The following is a 16643-nucleotide window of genomic DNA, read 5'->3' as shown; positions in this document are numbered from 1 at the left end:
CTAATTACAAACTGACGACGTTTTAACTGTTTATTTACCTGAACATCAATTCAACCATAATGTTAATTATTAAACTGAAAAATTAAAGTTGATAGTAATTAAAATTTCAATAGCATAATTGTTCATTTCCATCAGGCTTATACTTATATAATTAACATTTATGAAAACAACTATAAGGAAGAACTATTTCAATGTATTTATTTGTTTTTCTCCCTGGTGTTGTCTTAATTGCATGTTTCTTTATGTGTGACTATCTTTACTTCACCATCTTGGTTTTACACATAAAGTTATACTTTGTATTAACAGCCTGTCATTACACGCCTTAAATAAATTACATTATGTGCTTGTGTAGAGTTGAAATCACTAATTCAACAGGTTAAACCCCTTTAATTCTACACACGGACAATCGCTTCTTGTTCTTGTCTTCCTCTGAGTTGAAAAGCCTTTTCAATTAGTAGAAAATGCTAATTAATTAATTAATAGCCTCTATTTATTAATTGATTTTTCCTGTCAAAAATGCTGCGGGTGTTCACTTAGAAAATGTGAGCCATGTAACAGCAAGAGTGTAATGATGAAAATGTCAAGCCTGTATATAAAAAATATATCCATAATCATTTTAATATATTTTTGGACGTAATTCAGACATCATCCAAACGCAGGCTGTTAAATGGGCTAATAATGATTTCTAATTATTATTATATATTATTCATTTTATATATCCATACACATATCCGAGGGCACTTGAAGAGTTCAGCAAACCCTCAGAATTAAAAAGCTCAACATAGAGAATATGTACTTAATCTCTAATTGAAAGAGAGAGAGGATAAAAAGAAACTTGGAGCGAATATATTTCATGTGAGACTGACTCAAGGCAAACCGCGGGGACTCACATATGAAACAGAGCCAACCACAGAACATTTGTCTTTATTTCCAATGTTTTGAACGAATGAATTCAAATGTACGCAGCGTCCCCTAAAATGTATTTTAATTGTATATACCGTAAATGCTTATTAAACAGACTTTTCTAGTTTTCTCTGCCAATTAACCAACTCAAAGCCACGCCTAAATATCAAAAAAGCATATAGGCTAATCTTGATCGCAAACAAGTTCAGACTCTCATTGAAAAACTGCGCATTTTATAAGAAGAGATGTGGGTATATATTTGTGTGAGGTGAAAAATAGAAAGACTTGTTGCTTGTGCTCATAGTTTTCAAGCGTACTGGAAGGTATTTTTTTCTTCCATGATGTTCAAGTATTTTTACTCTAATACTCCCACAGGAACGTATAGGGGTAGTTTTACTGTACTGGTTGTATAGTTTCAGTCTAAATATTGCTTTAGGATTACTGCAGCTCTTTGGATTCGATTTTGCAACAACCAACCTTTGAAGAAAGGCCAGAGGTCATCCGTCATCCTGAGATTTCATCGCAGTGTATCCTGCCTGGTTTGAAGAGTACTGGAATCGGAGCTGTTGTACAGTAATTCCCCTTCTCTCTCTCTATTTTTCTCTCTCTTGATGTGAGAGTGAGAGTATGTGTGGATATTAAAGCTGCTGCACTAAGGTTGACTGCAGATTGCTGTTTGGGGACTCTCTCCTGTTTACAGATGCATATTTCGCTCTTCAGTTTGTTGATTCTGGCGCGAAAGCTCCGGCTCACACTGAACAGGCAAATAACATGAATGATTTAATGACTAATATCTGCAATGGGAAAAAGAAGTCCCGTGTTTTGTTTTTTTTTAATGCACGGAAAGGAGTGAAACAGGAGGGGAGAAGTACTCTTAAAATATTGTTGGCTTGTGAAATAATAATACTTGAACTTTCTGAAGTTTTCCATCATTTTAGACCAAGTGTGATAAATGTCTAATGATTTAGTAGTCAACTGCTCTTTTATGTAAGGTGTTAATAATTTAAGTTGATAGATGGTACTCAACAGGACTTTGTGGTCTTCCTGCAGGATTTACCAAGTTACAAAGTCACAAAAAACACTAAAAGATCTCCTGCAGACATGTTCAGAGACATAAAATATTGTAAAACTTTTTAATAAGGGTGCAACTCAAATACACACCCATATATTTGATCAGCCTTAATGCAGCTACTTTTTTCCTTTCAGATGCAAACATCTACATCCAGTGGTCCGGGCCATGATCAGGTTGTATTATGCTTTAAGTGTGGATATGAAAACTGTCAATGAATGTATGAAGTAACTGTTAACATTCATTAAGTGACTATGAATTGTAAACTAATCACATAAATTCATAGTGACTTGATCATTGATAAAGGTGAACAACAGGAATCCACTGTAGTATAAAGACTGAAATAGTTATTTACAGTTCAAGATGTTTGGCCACAAAAAACAGACCTTGTTGCTTTTTAGAAAATAAAACTGTATATATACAGGATTAAATTAGCAAGAAAGTCACAGTGAGCCTATTACCTTAACTACAGAAGAAGAACTTTTACCAAATCATCTTCATCAGTTAAATGTTACTGAAACCAAATTATAGTCAAAAACAAAGTACTCAAATCCAGTAAGGTTATAAGTCATCCTGCATCAATTCATGCATTCAATCATGACTCATACATTACTTAAAGTGTATTATTTTTGTAGCCTTTTTAAGTGTTGCCAAATATACTATATAATAATTTGTGTCGTTGTTTTTTTTCCAGAAATAAAAGTTTAATTACATGATTTAAAATTCTTAAAATCACATATATCTTTCTCCATCACTGATAAATCAGCCACTGAATATGCAAATAATTTTAATTTCAAAAGTATAACGTTAGACACAAGATGTAATGAAAGCCGTTTATCAGTAGGTGTGATGTCACAAAATCCTCCCAGAATCCTGCCCGTGTGTACACATCTTAAAGTGAAGATGATGGAGCAGAGAGAAGCTTTCCTTCTTCAGTAGATAAATGAAACAACAGCTTTCTAGTGTCAAACTGCACATACATGATTCTGCACAGCAAAGGTCATCCAAGTGAAGTAACAGTAAAATATATTTTGTAGTGGAGGTGCGGCTTTAAAAAATAAATCACCATGTTACATCTAAATCAGAGAGTGAACCTGCCCAAGACTTTGATAGATAAGGATGAAAAATGGTAATTCCAAAGGATGAATTTACCTTTCTGAAGAAACTGCAGCTCAGTCATCCTTCCTGTGTAATCTACGGAAGAAATTAAGCCTCAGTAGGTTGTGGCTCAGCTATAAGTCTAATGCTGTATGTGCATATTTAATATAATTCACATGCTTGTAGAAAGTAGAAATGACACCTTACTCCAGAAATGTCGGGAACAGAGCTGCTCTCTTGGCTGATGGGACAAGACAACCCCAATGTTACTGCTGCACCTCTGTCGGAGCGGAGGTTTTAAACCATGACAGGCCCTCACAGTGAGCTCTGGAGGTTGGCAACGACGTTCAATCTTCACACAGGTTGAATGTGTGTGTGTGTGTGTGCGTTTTCCCCCACTTTTCTCCCAACTGTAACAGCTGGCTCGATCACTCCCCTTTCACCCTCTGATATGAAACTCTGTATCCGGTCAGACGCTTTACGAGGATGTCAAGTCGTTTCAGGTCTCCCGGCCTTGGCTAAATCCCATAGCCGCCTTTTATTGAGGGAGGATGGCAGCGAGGGGAAGGTTGGCGCTTGTTTCCTCCGAACGTGGTGATGGAAATGTAACCAAACCCCAAAACTATAGGGGTAAAGGGCGGAAGGGGAGCACATGTTGACTGACAGGTGCAGAGGTGGCCTGTTAAACAGGGCTTATTGGACGGATGGTGATTTGTGCTTAAAGCCAGGAGATCCACTAAGGTTATAATTGAAACTGAAATCCATATATGATTTGCATGCTGAGTCAGCATCAGCACTTAACGAGGCGTATCAGTGGTATGTGTGTTTGATAAGATTGAGAGCTCTACATCAGGTGTACAGAGCAATTAATAAATCCGAAATTGAGTTTTGAGTGCAAACATTGAACGAGTGAAAGATGACACAAAAGACACGACTACAATCATGACATGTTTATTGTCAGACAACATTTACCCTTGTGTTTCTTACAAGGGTTTACTATTCCCTCTGTTTTGGTGCAGGCTAACCGTGTTGAAGTAAAGCATTATGCGAATGAAGACCCATCAGTGAGTTTTCTGAATAGCAAAACAAAATGAGGCTTAATAACTGTCAAGTAACAGGGATCAAGTATAAGTCAGAACAACAATCAATAGATATTAAGTGTCGTAGCTGCTTCAAAATAAGTTTATATTTTTCCTATTTTTATACACTGACTGAAAATCAAAAGATGAGTTTTTTGATTACATGACTTCCCGTCCATCATATGTCCTTCTTCTCTTATGCATTTTTGTACAATGCAATAAACTGGATCCACAGGAGCAATTTACACTGTACAAGGTCATTTAACATCAGTCATGTACAACATGGAGATAAACTAGTGGGCCTCTATATAAATAAATACAGAATATGTACAGTACACACACATTGAAACGTTTACAACCAGATGTAATAATGCAGTGTGTTTTCTGTAAATCAGCTACTTTGATCCAAATTATTTCCAGCTCATTACCTGATCTTCAGTGAGCATCACTGGGTAAAATTAAACACTGGTAAGATAATGTGCCCATCACATTGAACCATCCAAACAGACTGAGACACTGGAGGAGTATCTCAGTTGAAATAAGGATCTCAGTGAATTAGTGGTTGGCGGGGAATATAAAATCTAGTTAGCTTGGCAGTGTGAGTGGTGCAGATGCTGGAGTCAGAGCTGTGTCCTTCTGATCTTTGCGAGGTTTCTTACAAGTGAGCGCCAGCAGCAGTAGCATGGGCAGGTGCCAGAGGCTGCAGAAGAACAGCTTGCGGGCGCTGTTGCGATCTCCTTTGCGGTAGAAGCGGAAGGCCAGGTAGCTGATGTACAGGTTGATGGGTAAGGAGATGATGGGGAAGGTCCAGGTGGTGACGTCCAACACGGGTGCTAAGGTCGACAGGCCGATCAGACCCAGGCTGTGACGCAAGGCCACGCGCTTGCACATGCCGGGGTGGGTGACGGACATCATGCGGTAGCCGCCGCGGGAGTAGTCTTCCCTCAAGTTCCAGCTCAGGGCGTTGAAGTGGGGGAACTGCCAGCTGTACAGGAAACCACCCAGCAATAAAGCACCTAGGGGGTGAGATGGAGAGAGAGATAAAAGAATGAGGAAGGAGAGGATTAATGATACAGACTGCGAGTCTGTAACAATCAACATGCCACATATTAGACCACATACTGAAATTAAAGTTTTATGTTGTGATTTTTTTGTTGTTGACAAAATGCATATTCTTGAATCATGCAATAAAAAAATATACCACTACTCCTACTAATCTACACATTTATAAAAAAAAAAATTATAATAAGAAAAATGTTTGACCCTTCAAAAGAAAGTTTTCTGACCCATTTTAAAACAAACGTTGCTATTTCAACAAAACAATATCCACAATAAAATCATCAGCAATGCATGTGTTGCATCTGCTCCAAATGTCTTCATATACAATCTCATAATTATACCTCAGTTTTTACTGTCACAGCTACTGAGCGAATGGTAGAGAATAAACAGTGCTTTAATTCATGACTATGGCCAGTTCTTGCGACAGAGATCACCATGGCAATGTCAACTAGTAGAAGAGTTAAAACTGTGAATGTTTTCCTCCAATATAAACAATTATATGTATTATTATCATTATCTCAACCTGACACTGATCATCTCTAAAGATCTCTTTTTGCAGAGGGACGGCTGTTCTCAGGAGCATTGTCCTGTTTGGTGTCACATTTATGAGTTCAAATGAGTCAAACCAGAAGTTTGTGTACTAACAGGAAGCAAAGACATTTTTATTAGCACTTAGCTTGTAGTGACAGTGGCTTGTGTTTCACATCCTGCGTGAGGGCAACAAACTGACATGTGGGGTGTTATGTGAACTGCAAATACTGATCAGTGAGTCAGCACCACATGTAACACAGAGCAACAGGTTTCTTTTGTCCTGCTTTTTAGTAAACACGTAAAATCCAGTGTTTTGGGACTAATTCTGGAAACCAGTGCACAACTGCTTTGAGGGGACATTTAGAGAAGGCTGACTGTGTAGTTTCATTTACTGTATTCATTAGGGTTCATAATTTGATAACCAGAAGTTCATTTAAAGGGCAACTTCCTCTCAAAGGCTGAGCCACAGTATGGGCTAGATTGTTGGTTAAAGCTTTGATGAATAGCATGAGTTGCCATGGAATCAGTGGTGTGCTCTTAAATGGAAATTGAATGGAATAGAGCTGCTTTTATTTACAGCTGAAAAGCTAACATTCATTATATATCATGCTGAAAAAGCCCTCTAAATATTTACATAATTAATTTACACTCTGAGCACTTGTCAGACATATGGCAGCAGCCTGATAATGAAAGACATTTGATACAGTTGCCATAGCAGAACACTTCATGTGCCTGCATAACAACCGGAATCGACTGCTCATTTTCTGTCTCTTGGTGAAGTGCATATTCCACAGGTACAAGGACAAGAACACAACAGCAATATATATATTAGGGATGTCCCGATCCAGCTTTTTGCACTTCCGATCCGATACCGATATTGTTGCTTTTAGCATAGGCCGATACCGATACCGGCCGATCCAAGCATGTATGAAAGATTAAAGATATTTACTTATTTTGTTGTTATACTCATGTTGAAAAGGGTTTTGCTCTTAAGAACAACTAGCCAACTTAATTAGGTTAGTTTGAATAATCCACAGTGGTTGGTAATGAGAAGCTGACCTGTTTATTCTTAACAGGGTTAAATAAACACAAAATAGACAAAATAATAAATAGTCAATTAACCACACAAACTGAATTGGCATCAATGCTCTGCTCTTGAACAACAAGAGTGTAAACCAAGGCTTAAAAAGCCATCAGTGCAAACAATATTGTAAACTGTATTAAAAAAGCAAAACACACAAAAAAGCTGAGTAGAAAATAAATAGTGGGATGCTGGACAGGTGGCTAGGTGTGCTGAAAAACGCGGACCGGATTTGAGGGGAAAGCTGAAAAAAACTGGAATGGATTACCTACAGCGGTGCGCTGGAAAACACGGACCGGAAACTGGATCGGGAGTCCGGATCGGGATTTTCCCGTGCAGGCCGATCCGATATTGATATGCATTTTTTGCTAATATCGGCGGCCGATCCGATCCAAATATCGGATCGGGACATCCCTAATATATATGTATACATTTCCGAAGCTTTATGTAGTATGAGATCAGGGCTGGTCAGAGAGGTCCTGATGAACCATAAAACAGCTCACACAATGTTAACCTAAAAACGGTGAGCGGTGCACGACGACATGGAAGCACAGCAAGTGAGTTGTCATCCAATCTAAGCTATAGGCTAACTCAAGCTGACCAGCTCTCTTGTCAATCTTCGCTGTCAATGTCCACTCCACTGACAATAAACTACACTACCCAAGACTGCTTCTGACCTCGCGGAGAGAAATGACCAACTGCTTTGCCCTCATCTTCACCGAGACATGTTTGCACCACAGTATTCCTGATTCTGCTATCCAGCTAGCCAGGCTTACTGCTCTCCGGTTGCTAAGGACTGTTATCACGTAAGACCTGAGGCAATGGCCTGTGTCTGCATATGAACAAAGGCTGGTGTATAAAACGCCAAAGTGCAGGGTATATATTGCTTTTACACCACAATAAAAAAAATCCATACTGTCAGAGCCCTATTCTCAACTAATGTTTCAGCACTTGTATCCACACACGTGTACATAAACAAGTCTTCTAATCAGTCCATATCGCAGCTGATGAGTCTTACCTGGGTCCAGACAACCTGTGGCAGCTGTCCAGCCCATGACGGGAGGTATGGCACCCACCACTGCTCCCACCCAGGTGTTGGTGATGCTGAGCCTCTTGAGCGGTGTGTAGCAACTCGTGTAGAGAAAGATGTTGAGGGCGCCCAGGAAGCCCGTCAAGGGGTTTGCGGCCAGTGTGAGCAGCGCGACTCCAGGAACTCCACAGGCCAGAGCAAAGGACACGGCATGAAGGGGACTGACAAGAAAGAAAGGAAAAACAAACAAACGTGAAAATCAGGTAAATCAGTAAGAAAAAGAAAAAGAAAAAAATATACAAAGGAATGTTTCAGATGAATTTCAGATGTTTTTTGGATAAAAGGCGAGTAACAGTACACAACTGACAAAAGCTCATCACCACCATGGGAACCTATGAGATGATAATGTTTTGTGGGCTTCTGGAGACATCAGATAAGACAATGATAGCTCAACACGTGCACACACACACACACACACATGGGGGCCACACACTGACAGTCATCAGAGCATGGCAGAGACTCAAAACGGGAGGCTTAGAGGAAGCTCATCTGATAAGAGTTTGTCAGGGATAAAAGTAGCCCGGCAAGATGAAGAGCATGTGCACACACCAGAGATCAAAACTAGCTGAAGAAAACCACTGTGGCTCAGGCTTTTAGCCGGATGAAGACTTCCTCCTCCTCCTCCTCCTCCTCCTCCACTCATCTTTTATTGAAAGCAGTGACGGCGAGGTCTGGTTCAAATTCACCAGCAAATGCTCCATAAATTAAAGAGAGGGTAGATTAAAATCTTGACCAAACGCAGGCCTTTTTCTTCAAAAAGCAAACAGGGCTTTTATTTTGGTGGTGTGGCCGAGCGGGGAGATTGGTGCATTAATGTGATTAGTGGTGTTATGTCTGTTTTATGTGGGCTGAGGTGGGGCCGTGCAGGCTGGCTATGGGCTGTTGACAGTCTGGCTGTGGGCTGCTCAGCGGGGGGTCAGAGGAGGGAGCGAGTGCGTCACATGGCCTGAAGCCGCTTTACTGTCCTTTGCTTACTGTCTGACTCAGCCGCAGTCATAACGTCAGGTAGGTAAGGTCAATACAGAAAGCCCAGGATGTGGCAATCTGGTTAAACCACAATCGAGGCCAGGGATCCAAATGCTAAACATGAGGAGGTTTAGTCATTGTGTTTAAGGAACAGGATGAACCTACTTCAAACTTAAGTTACCTGTGAAGTATTCAAGTGGTCAGAGAAATAAACACTTTACAAATGTGTCAGACTGGCCTCAAAAACATAGGCTTCCAAATTTGGTGTGAAATTGGGAAAAGCCTACTAAAAGATTACTGTAAACCACAAAGACTAGACATCCCACACATTGCATATATTTCCATAAACATATATGACAGCCAGAGAGGAACACATGCTGGAAAAGAAAAGAAAAAAACAAGGAAAACAAACTGAGGAAAAATTTAAAAAATTGGCTTAGATGGAAGAAACTGCAGACAGAGCTGAGGGTGAGTGAAGTTCAGCTCACCGCAAAGAAATCAATACACAGGATTACAAAATTCTTGCTCATTTTTGGCTTTAAAAAAACAAACAACAAAATCTCCTGCTGATATTTCAATGGTCTGAATTCAAGTTGTTAAAATTAAACATGATTTAAAAAGTTGACTTTGGGAAACAGTGATCAACATTTCTCACCATTTTCTGACAGATTAATTGATAATGAAAATGATTGTTGGTTGCAGCCCTAATGAATACAATGCGGGAGATGCAGTTGAAATCTAGAGAAGAAGCTTGAACAATCTTTGCAAGAACGAAGCAGATCAGATGGCAGATGATAAGAATCCCTTCATACCACACACTGTGTTGCTAATCATAACTATCTTCAGCAAAAAAAAAAAAAGAAAAAAGTTTCCCTTGTTGATGAAACTGCTCTTCTTTGTTCCTTCTCTTTTCTGTTTCTAGGCTGAGAGTTATTCAGCATCATCACATATGGACTGCAAAACCACTCCAAAGGATGGGGGACCGTCATGCACATTTCACACAGGAAGAATAAAAGGTGGGAAATATGATACACGTAAGATGACAAACTATTTCCGGTGTTGCCAGCATATGGGACACGCAGAGTCTCACAAAAGGACAGACACAGCTGATGAACATCGCTCTGCTTATTCGAGGCCTCGCTGTGAGGACAACATGGAGAATGTGTAAAATGTGGCCCTCTGATGGCTTGTTTGACAGGACAGTCCAGCCTCCCATCTGCTGTCTGTCTCTGCGCAGGATTGTAAGTGTGAGAGAGAAAAGAGGGGGACGGGGAGTACAAAGAGCGAGAGATATAGTGTTTCTGTGTGTCTTACGGACAGGCAGACACGCCTCCTTATGTCAGGAACAGGCTAAAAGCCAGAGAGAAGAGGCAGTGTTTAGACAGTGACAGGACATCTTCAATCACCAGCTCAACAGCACAAGAGTCCACTTTTAAACAGCGTGTCAATGCTGAATTCCTGAGCCTGGGATGAGATAGCTGTGAAGTTTCAGAGTCTTGTATGTCTTTAGCATTATGGTACAATTCAGGCTGTTATAAAGTCATAAAGTGACTATGTTCCTAGCATGTTAGTTGGACAAAGAGGTATCTAGCTTTGTCTTATTAGCTGTATGTGGATTTAATTGATAGTCTAAGGTGTTTCCTCCTCTTATGCCAACAAGTTGTTTGCTTTTGTTCTCGTTGAATAAAAATGAAAGGAGAGATAAGAGCTTTTCCTGTAAGAGTGAAATGCGAAGCAGACAGTTTCCTGGCTGTGACAATGAAGAGGACAAGTGGTGGATTTGTGTTTTTTTTTCTTCTTTCCTGCATGCATCAGTGAATATCTGTGTGTCTCCCAAAGGAGCAGGTAGAGACGAGCATATCCAGTCACCGAGTCAGATTTGTAGAAGCGTGGCTATGCACGCAGTTCAGTGAGTGACAATGCAGAGGTTATCTGACATCTTAACAGTGGAATTAGCAAAGTAGGGGCAGCCAGGTAAACTAAACCCTCACCCCGATCCTGCTCCTCCCTCCTTTCCTGCTAACAAGCTCACATTACAGCTGACAGGTGTAAAGCGGAGGATCGTTACTGCTGGCATGCATTTCTGTTATTTGCAGCTATGATCTCTGGCTGCTGCTAGTCTACATACACAGCAGATCATAATAACTGATGGTGAGACAGAAGGTTATAAATGAATACAGGATGTGTGCTCAGGGCTTCTGTTTTATTTAAGGTGTACTCTTCATAATAACGCTACCCACAAATACACACAGGCTTTCATTACATCACATCAGATCATGTTATGTTGCTGGGAAAAAAATTCTTGATAAGGTCAGCGGGCAAGAAAACAGCAGACTTTGTTATTTGTCTAGTATCAATTGTACATAATTCAGCTTGTGTGGCTCAGTAGCTGTCATGCAGCGTGCTGGGCAGCTTCTGCACTGAATTATACCCTGACTCACGCTGAGCTGTTGCATCTCTCTCCTCCTGGAGTCATTCTTCATTGTCTTTTTTAAGTAAATAAAGAGTGAAGAAGGGGGGTGCACTGCCAAATATTTCATGCAGAGGATCATGAAGAGAAGAAAAAAGGCAGATGCAGTTAAATAAGATAACAAACAAAACACTGTACCTGATCTGTCCAAGGACCAGTGGACGGTTCTTTGTGCGGTTCATGTTGGAGTCAAAAGGCACCTCAAAGTACTGTGGAGGCAGAAGAACAAGTGGGTTAATGCAGGGAACACAAACAGACAAAAACAAGGGAGGAAACACTGTCACCATCAATGCACACCAACACACACACACACACTTTATCATGTAGGATCTCCGCATATTGCAGGCTGCTCAAAAATGAATTATATTTAGTATTTAACACCATGGCTGCAGTTTAGGTCTTATTTTTCCCTCCCTCGCTGCAACTCAGGTGACGATGCAGTCAAAAAATTCAGTTTTCTGTATTGAGCAATGTGAAGGCACAAAGTTTAAACTGGCCTCCATCTAGCAGACGGTAATAATTCTGCAGATTCAAACAAGTTAAGTGTGAGTGAGTTTGTATTTCTCCTGCCTGTATGGTCTCAGACGTTGGTTTTGTCTTCACATGAATATAAATGCAGCCCAGTAGCCCAAATAAGCACAGACCACTTTGTTACATTCATAATGACTAGAGCAGCACTAAATGACAGGAGGAGAGATGGGACCCTTCTACCGCGGCTGCCTCTGTGAGTCTTTCTTTGCAACATCTGGACAGAAACAATGTGAGGGGAGCGGGCTTAATGCATGGCCGCAGCAAATCTCTGCACCAAATGCTCACCCTGCACTTCCAGAGTAAATGGACTAGAGGTGGAAGGTGGAGGCAGTGAGCTATAGGGTGGGAGGTGGTGGTGGTGGTGGGGTGTTCTGGGATACAACTATGTGAAAAACTACTTATACTCCTGTTTTATGATCTGCTCTGGAGGAGTATTGCTTCAAAGTGCTCCCATGAGATTGGCAATGTGTGACTAAAATGCAAACACATGGGGTGCTTAAATGCAGGAACTGGCTAATCTGTGTGTGTGTGTGTGTGTGTGTATGTATGTGTGATCAAGTGCACATACATGTGTGTATTTGCTTGCCTGCACAAGAGCCTTTGACTAATGAAGAAAACAGATAAAGCACTTTGAGTGCTGAATATCAATATACATCCATTCTGATATATAGTTCACATAAAATATCTAATAAACAGATAATCCACTTTTCTCTTCTTAAACCCCAGTCCCCAGATTTACTACACTCATGACATCGGAAAGCCACCATGTTATTAAAAAACCCTGGTGGAGGACATTATATTTCACATATTTTTTTATTTTGAAGAACATTAGGAAGTGGACTGCACCATTAAGCTCTAATGCACTGTAACTTAAGTCAAGATCCAAATGCAAACCACCTTATGAAAAGATCAAACATGTTTGATAACGATTTGGTCGTCTTGGACGAGGTTTGGCATTTGGGAGGCACACCAAACCTCTCAGAGCAGGAGGTCAGCCACACTCAACAAAACGACTCTGCTGACATGCCAGCCCTGAATTTCCATCTGGGCCGTTGGGCTGTCTGACTTGGTATTATAGTTTACAGTGAATGAGACATTAATGAGTTTTCTCAGGATTTCTGGTTAGAAATGGATGATAGTGACCAAGTACCGCCACCCTTTAGTCAAAGTGCAATAGTGAAATAGTGAAAAGTTGAGGAAACATAAAGCTTTCAAGAAATCCCTATTCTACTATTCTGAAGTGAAAACTACCATGAATAATATTAAGAACAGCTTTTGATGGTCATGCCAACATGTAGAAAAGTGGGTAAATATATGTTCTTGTTTTGTTATTGCTGAAATTGCAATGGCACCAAAAACTCTTCACACACCCAAAGAAATTAAAAATAATAAGCTTTTCACATATGTTCAAATGAAAATCTCCTGCTTTCCTTTTCCATCTTGGCCTCAGTTGTCATGGAGCCATAGCAGCTAGCTGGGTTTGACTAGACCGGGCTAAGCTAACGCACAGCTGCGTATGCGGCTGTGGGACCTAAAGGTCCAGACTGAGGTGTTAATTCTATTTCCTGGGTCAGGAAATGCGTCAGGGGGTCAGGGGCCACATGAGAGAGAAATGCACTTTGTGGCCAGAGCTGAGCAGTGCTGAACCAGGCCTCAGGCAGGCTTGGGGCCAAGCTCATTGCAACACTGCTCACATAAAAAAGGATCCACTTAGTTTCCAATAACATCATTGCACATGTAAAAAAAAGAAAAAGAAAAAAAAAAAGAAGACGACGACCAGGACACACAGGACAACAGCGCTCTGTGCACTGTGCCCCCACAGGCGTATAAGAGACACCAGTACAGACAACAGAAGCAAAGACGATTATTGCAGAGTGAGAAAAGTACATGAAACCAGGAGATCTACAGCGCTGTCAGTGTTTGGATGAACCTCTCCTGTGTGTATACGGATGATATGATGTGAATGTCAAAGTCACTCAGTCCACCCCACTGCGTGCTGTGTTGTCGTTTCACAGTTTGTCCAGTTCTGCTCTCGTTCCTCCCTCTCTGCCTTTTAAGTCGGACTGCCTCATCTGGTTCGCATCAGTGGCCCCCTCAGCCCATGTCATTATTTCCGCCCAACATTGCCATGTGTTACAGTGGAGGCAATAAAATAATTGGGCCATTTGTATTTTGTGTGCGTGCACGTGTGCTGCTACAGGTAGGTCTCAAAAGTAGTAATGTTTAAATGTGATGGGAGTGTCACGGGTATTTAGAAAATATTTTCACCCATTTAATGGTATCTATAGCAACAAGCTCAGTCTCCAGTAGGGTATATCAGACCAGTGTACTGTATATTAATGATCCCACTACTAGAAAACACTATGAAGCTTTTGGTAAAATTTTGACCTACCTCCAACATACTCCACATTAAAGAGACAATAATACTATTAATAATTTAATTATTATGAATTAACATGTAGACTGAAACAGAAAATAAATAAAATTGGAAAGGATTAAATAATTCTGCAATTCAATTTCATAGGATAATGTCCCAAGGGTGCTTAATAGCAAGCTCCTTTGTCTTAATAAACAATAATGTTCAGCATTCAAAGCTTAAATAATACTTCACAATTTGTAAATGTTTTAATATGTGTATGTGCTGATACAGAGTCAGTATTTGCCTCCAATAGATTAATCGAGTGAAAAATAGTGTGCATCATAGCTTTCCTTTACTTTCTTTAGCATCCTAAAGTATGTTTTATGGTATCTGTAAATAAAGAGTTTCAGTTGAGGTTGCATGCTCAATATACATATACAATATATATAATATTCATATTAGGCTTTTATTGTGACGCATGTGTACAAAGCCTCTGAAACAGTAGCTACTATTTCTTTTATGAGCTCTTTAGGCATCAGGCTTTAAATACCAGACAGTTGTATAAATTTAAAAAATTGCTTAGCTCAATATCAAACTCTATGGATTGGCCGAGGACATCCATCGAGAGGTGGCTGGGAGACTAAACCGGAAGTCACGTAGAGTCTGGCTGCTGCTTTCAATTATGCACACAAACACACACATAAAACCCATAACTGTAAAGACAATTATCTGCCAGATTATGACGGAAAACAGGCGCGACTGATGTGAGAAGTGAAGGAGAAGGGGGGAGTACAGCTGCCACAACCTCCGAGCTATCAAAGACTGAACGTGATCCACGGCCAACCACCAGGCCTCAATTGATAACAGGCTGCGGGGAGGCACTTCCTATTCTTGTGCCGAAGCTGAAGAAGACAACTTGGCATTGTATTACGATATAATTTATGGTGATTCTAACCCACAAAATGTGTCGGTTTGATGAGTCTAAATTAAACACTAAGGCAGAAAGAGTTTAAAGGGCTATGTAATTCTGACAAAGTGAACGTTACATTTCATTCGGTAGATGTGAAGTTGGAAGTATAACCTCTTATTTAAGGACAATAAACTAGACAGAGAACTTGACATTCTTATACTTTAATTGTGCTTCTCACGGGAAAAGGCTTGTCTTTACCAACCGTACACGACAAACACACCTCTGATCTGCCTGCAAAGACAACAATCGGAAGTGTAGCGAAGGGCGGAGAGGAGTGATAGGGTAACAACACGCTGTGCATTCACTGTGTTTACTCGAGAGGCAAGAGTGTGCCTAAACACACGCACACAAGAACACACACGGCCGAGCAGCTGTATAGCTTTGGCTCACAGGAACATCAGCTGGCCTAAACAGCGCGTCTCTCTCGCTCTGTCGAAGGAAGCCCAGGTGCACGGGCTAAACCTAACAAAAAGACCAAAGTCATCACTTGTCAGAATGTCACCTGTTTGCACATTGGAATTGAATGGCATACTAAAACATCTACAGGGCAGGGTGTTGCTCCAAATGCATGCGAGCCAAGTCTACTTAAGAGCGTGAGAGCTCTCAAAGCCCTCTTCAACACCAACTGTGAACTGTCTCTGATCAGCCACTTGACAAACAAGCCGTCAAAGATTTACATAGATTAAGCTTTCCTCAGAAGTCGATTCAATGGTTCTGGCAGACGTACACTTTGTTTTTGAAGTCAAATGAAAGAAAAGAAGTCGAACAAAACAGGCAAAGCATGCAACCTGACTCGTTACAAAACACACAAAAAATGTGGTAATGCAGATCAAGGTTATTTCAAGGTGTTTCTGTGGTGGAAATGGGACCTCTGTTCTGTCACAGAAATGCCATTGATGTTTTGTCTTGTATCCATGTGAGCAGTGCTCTAACTTACCACAGCAAGAACCTGTTTAACACCTCCAAAGTACTTATTAAAATTAGCACGAACTTGTGTGTGTGAGCAGAGGTGTTAAAAAAAAAAGGGGGAATAAGTCAGAAACATAAAAGGCAGAACTGAGAAAGAAAGCTAGAGAAGGAATTTGAAAATAGGAAGATGATCTTAAAAAGGAGGAAACACGATAAAAGTTTAGAGAGAGAAGGGAGGCTGACCACGGACATTGGGCAGACAGTGTGCATTGTAATTAGAGACTGTGGGTGGTGGTTTACAAGATGAATGAACGGCACAGTGGACTGCACAATATAGCCATATCCATATCATGGCGCACATCTTTGGCAAACTAAGGCTTTAATTTTCACATCACATGAAATGCACTGTGAGCCTCGGTATTACTCACCGCCTTAACACTGATGTGTATATCCTATGCTTCCCTTTTATGTCTACAAAAAAAAGTAAGATAATAAAAGGTGGATAAAGAAATAGAGACAGTTACCAGA

General features: G+C 40.5%; 1 protein-coding gene across 1 annotated transcript in view; it reads right to left on the bottom strand.

The window, feature by feature from the left end:
- Positions 1 to 4031: 4031 nt before the first annotated feature.
- LOC134003921 (protoheme IX farnesyltransferase, mitochondrial) overlaps positions 4032 to 16643 on the bottom strand; it is a 33680-nt gene continuing 21068 nt past the window's right edge. The window contains exons 5-7 of the mRNA XM_062443276.1: positions 11485 to 11555; positions 7839 to 8071; positions 4032 to 5165 (exon numbers count right to left, since the gene is read on the bottom strand). Of these exons, the coding sequence (XP_062299260.1) occupies positions 4735 to 5165; positions 7839 to 8071; positions 11485 to 11555 (735 nt within the window). The 3' untranslated portion in view covers positions 4032 to 4734. The remainder of the gene's footprint in view (positions 5166 to 7838; positions 8072 to 11484; positions 11556 to 16643) is intronic.

This window comes from Scomber scombrus, chromosome 21, assembly GCF_963691925.1.
Source record: "Scomber scombrus chromosome 21, fScoSco1.1, whole genome shotgun sequence".
Taxonomy (NCBI): domain Eukaryota; kingdom Metazoa; phylum Chordata; class Actinopteri; order Scombriformes; family Scombridae; genus Scomber; species Scomber scombrus.
This window is presented reverse-complemented; position numbering and strand designations above follow the sequence as displayed.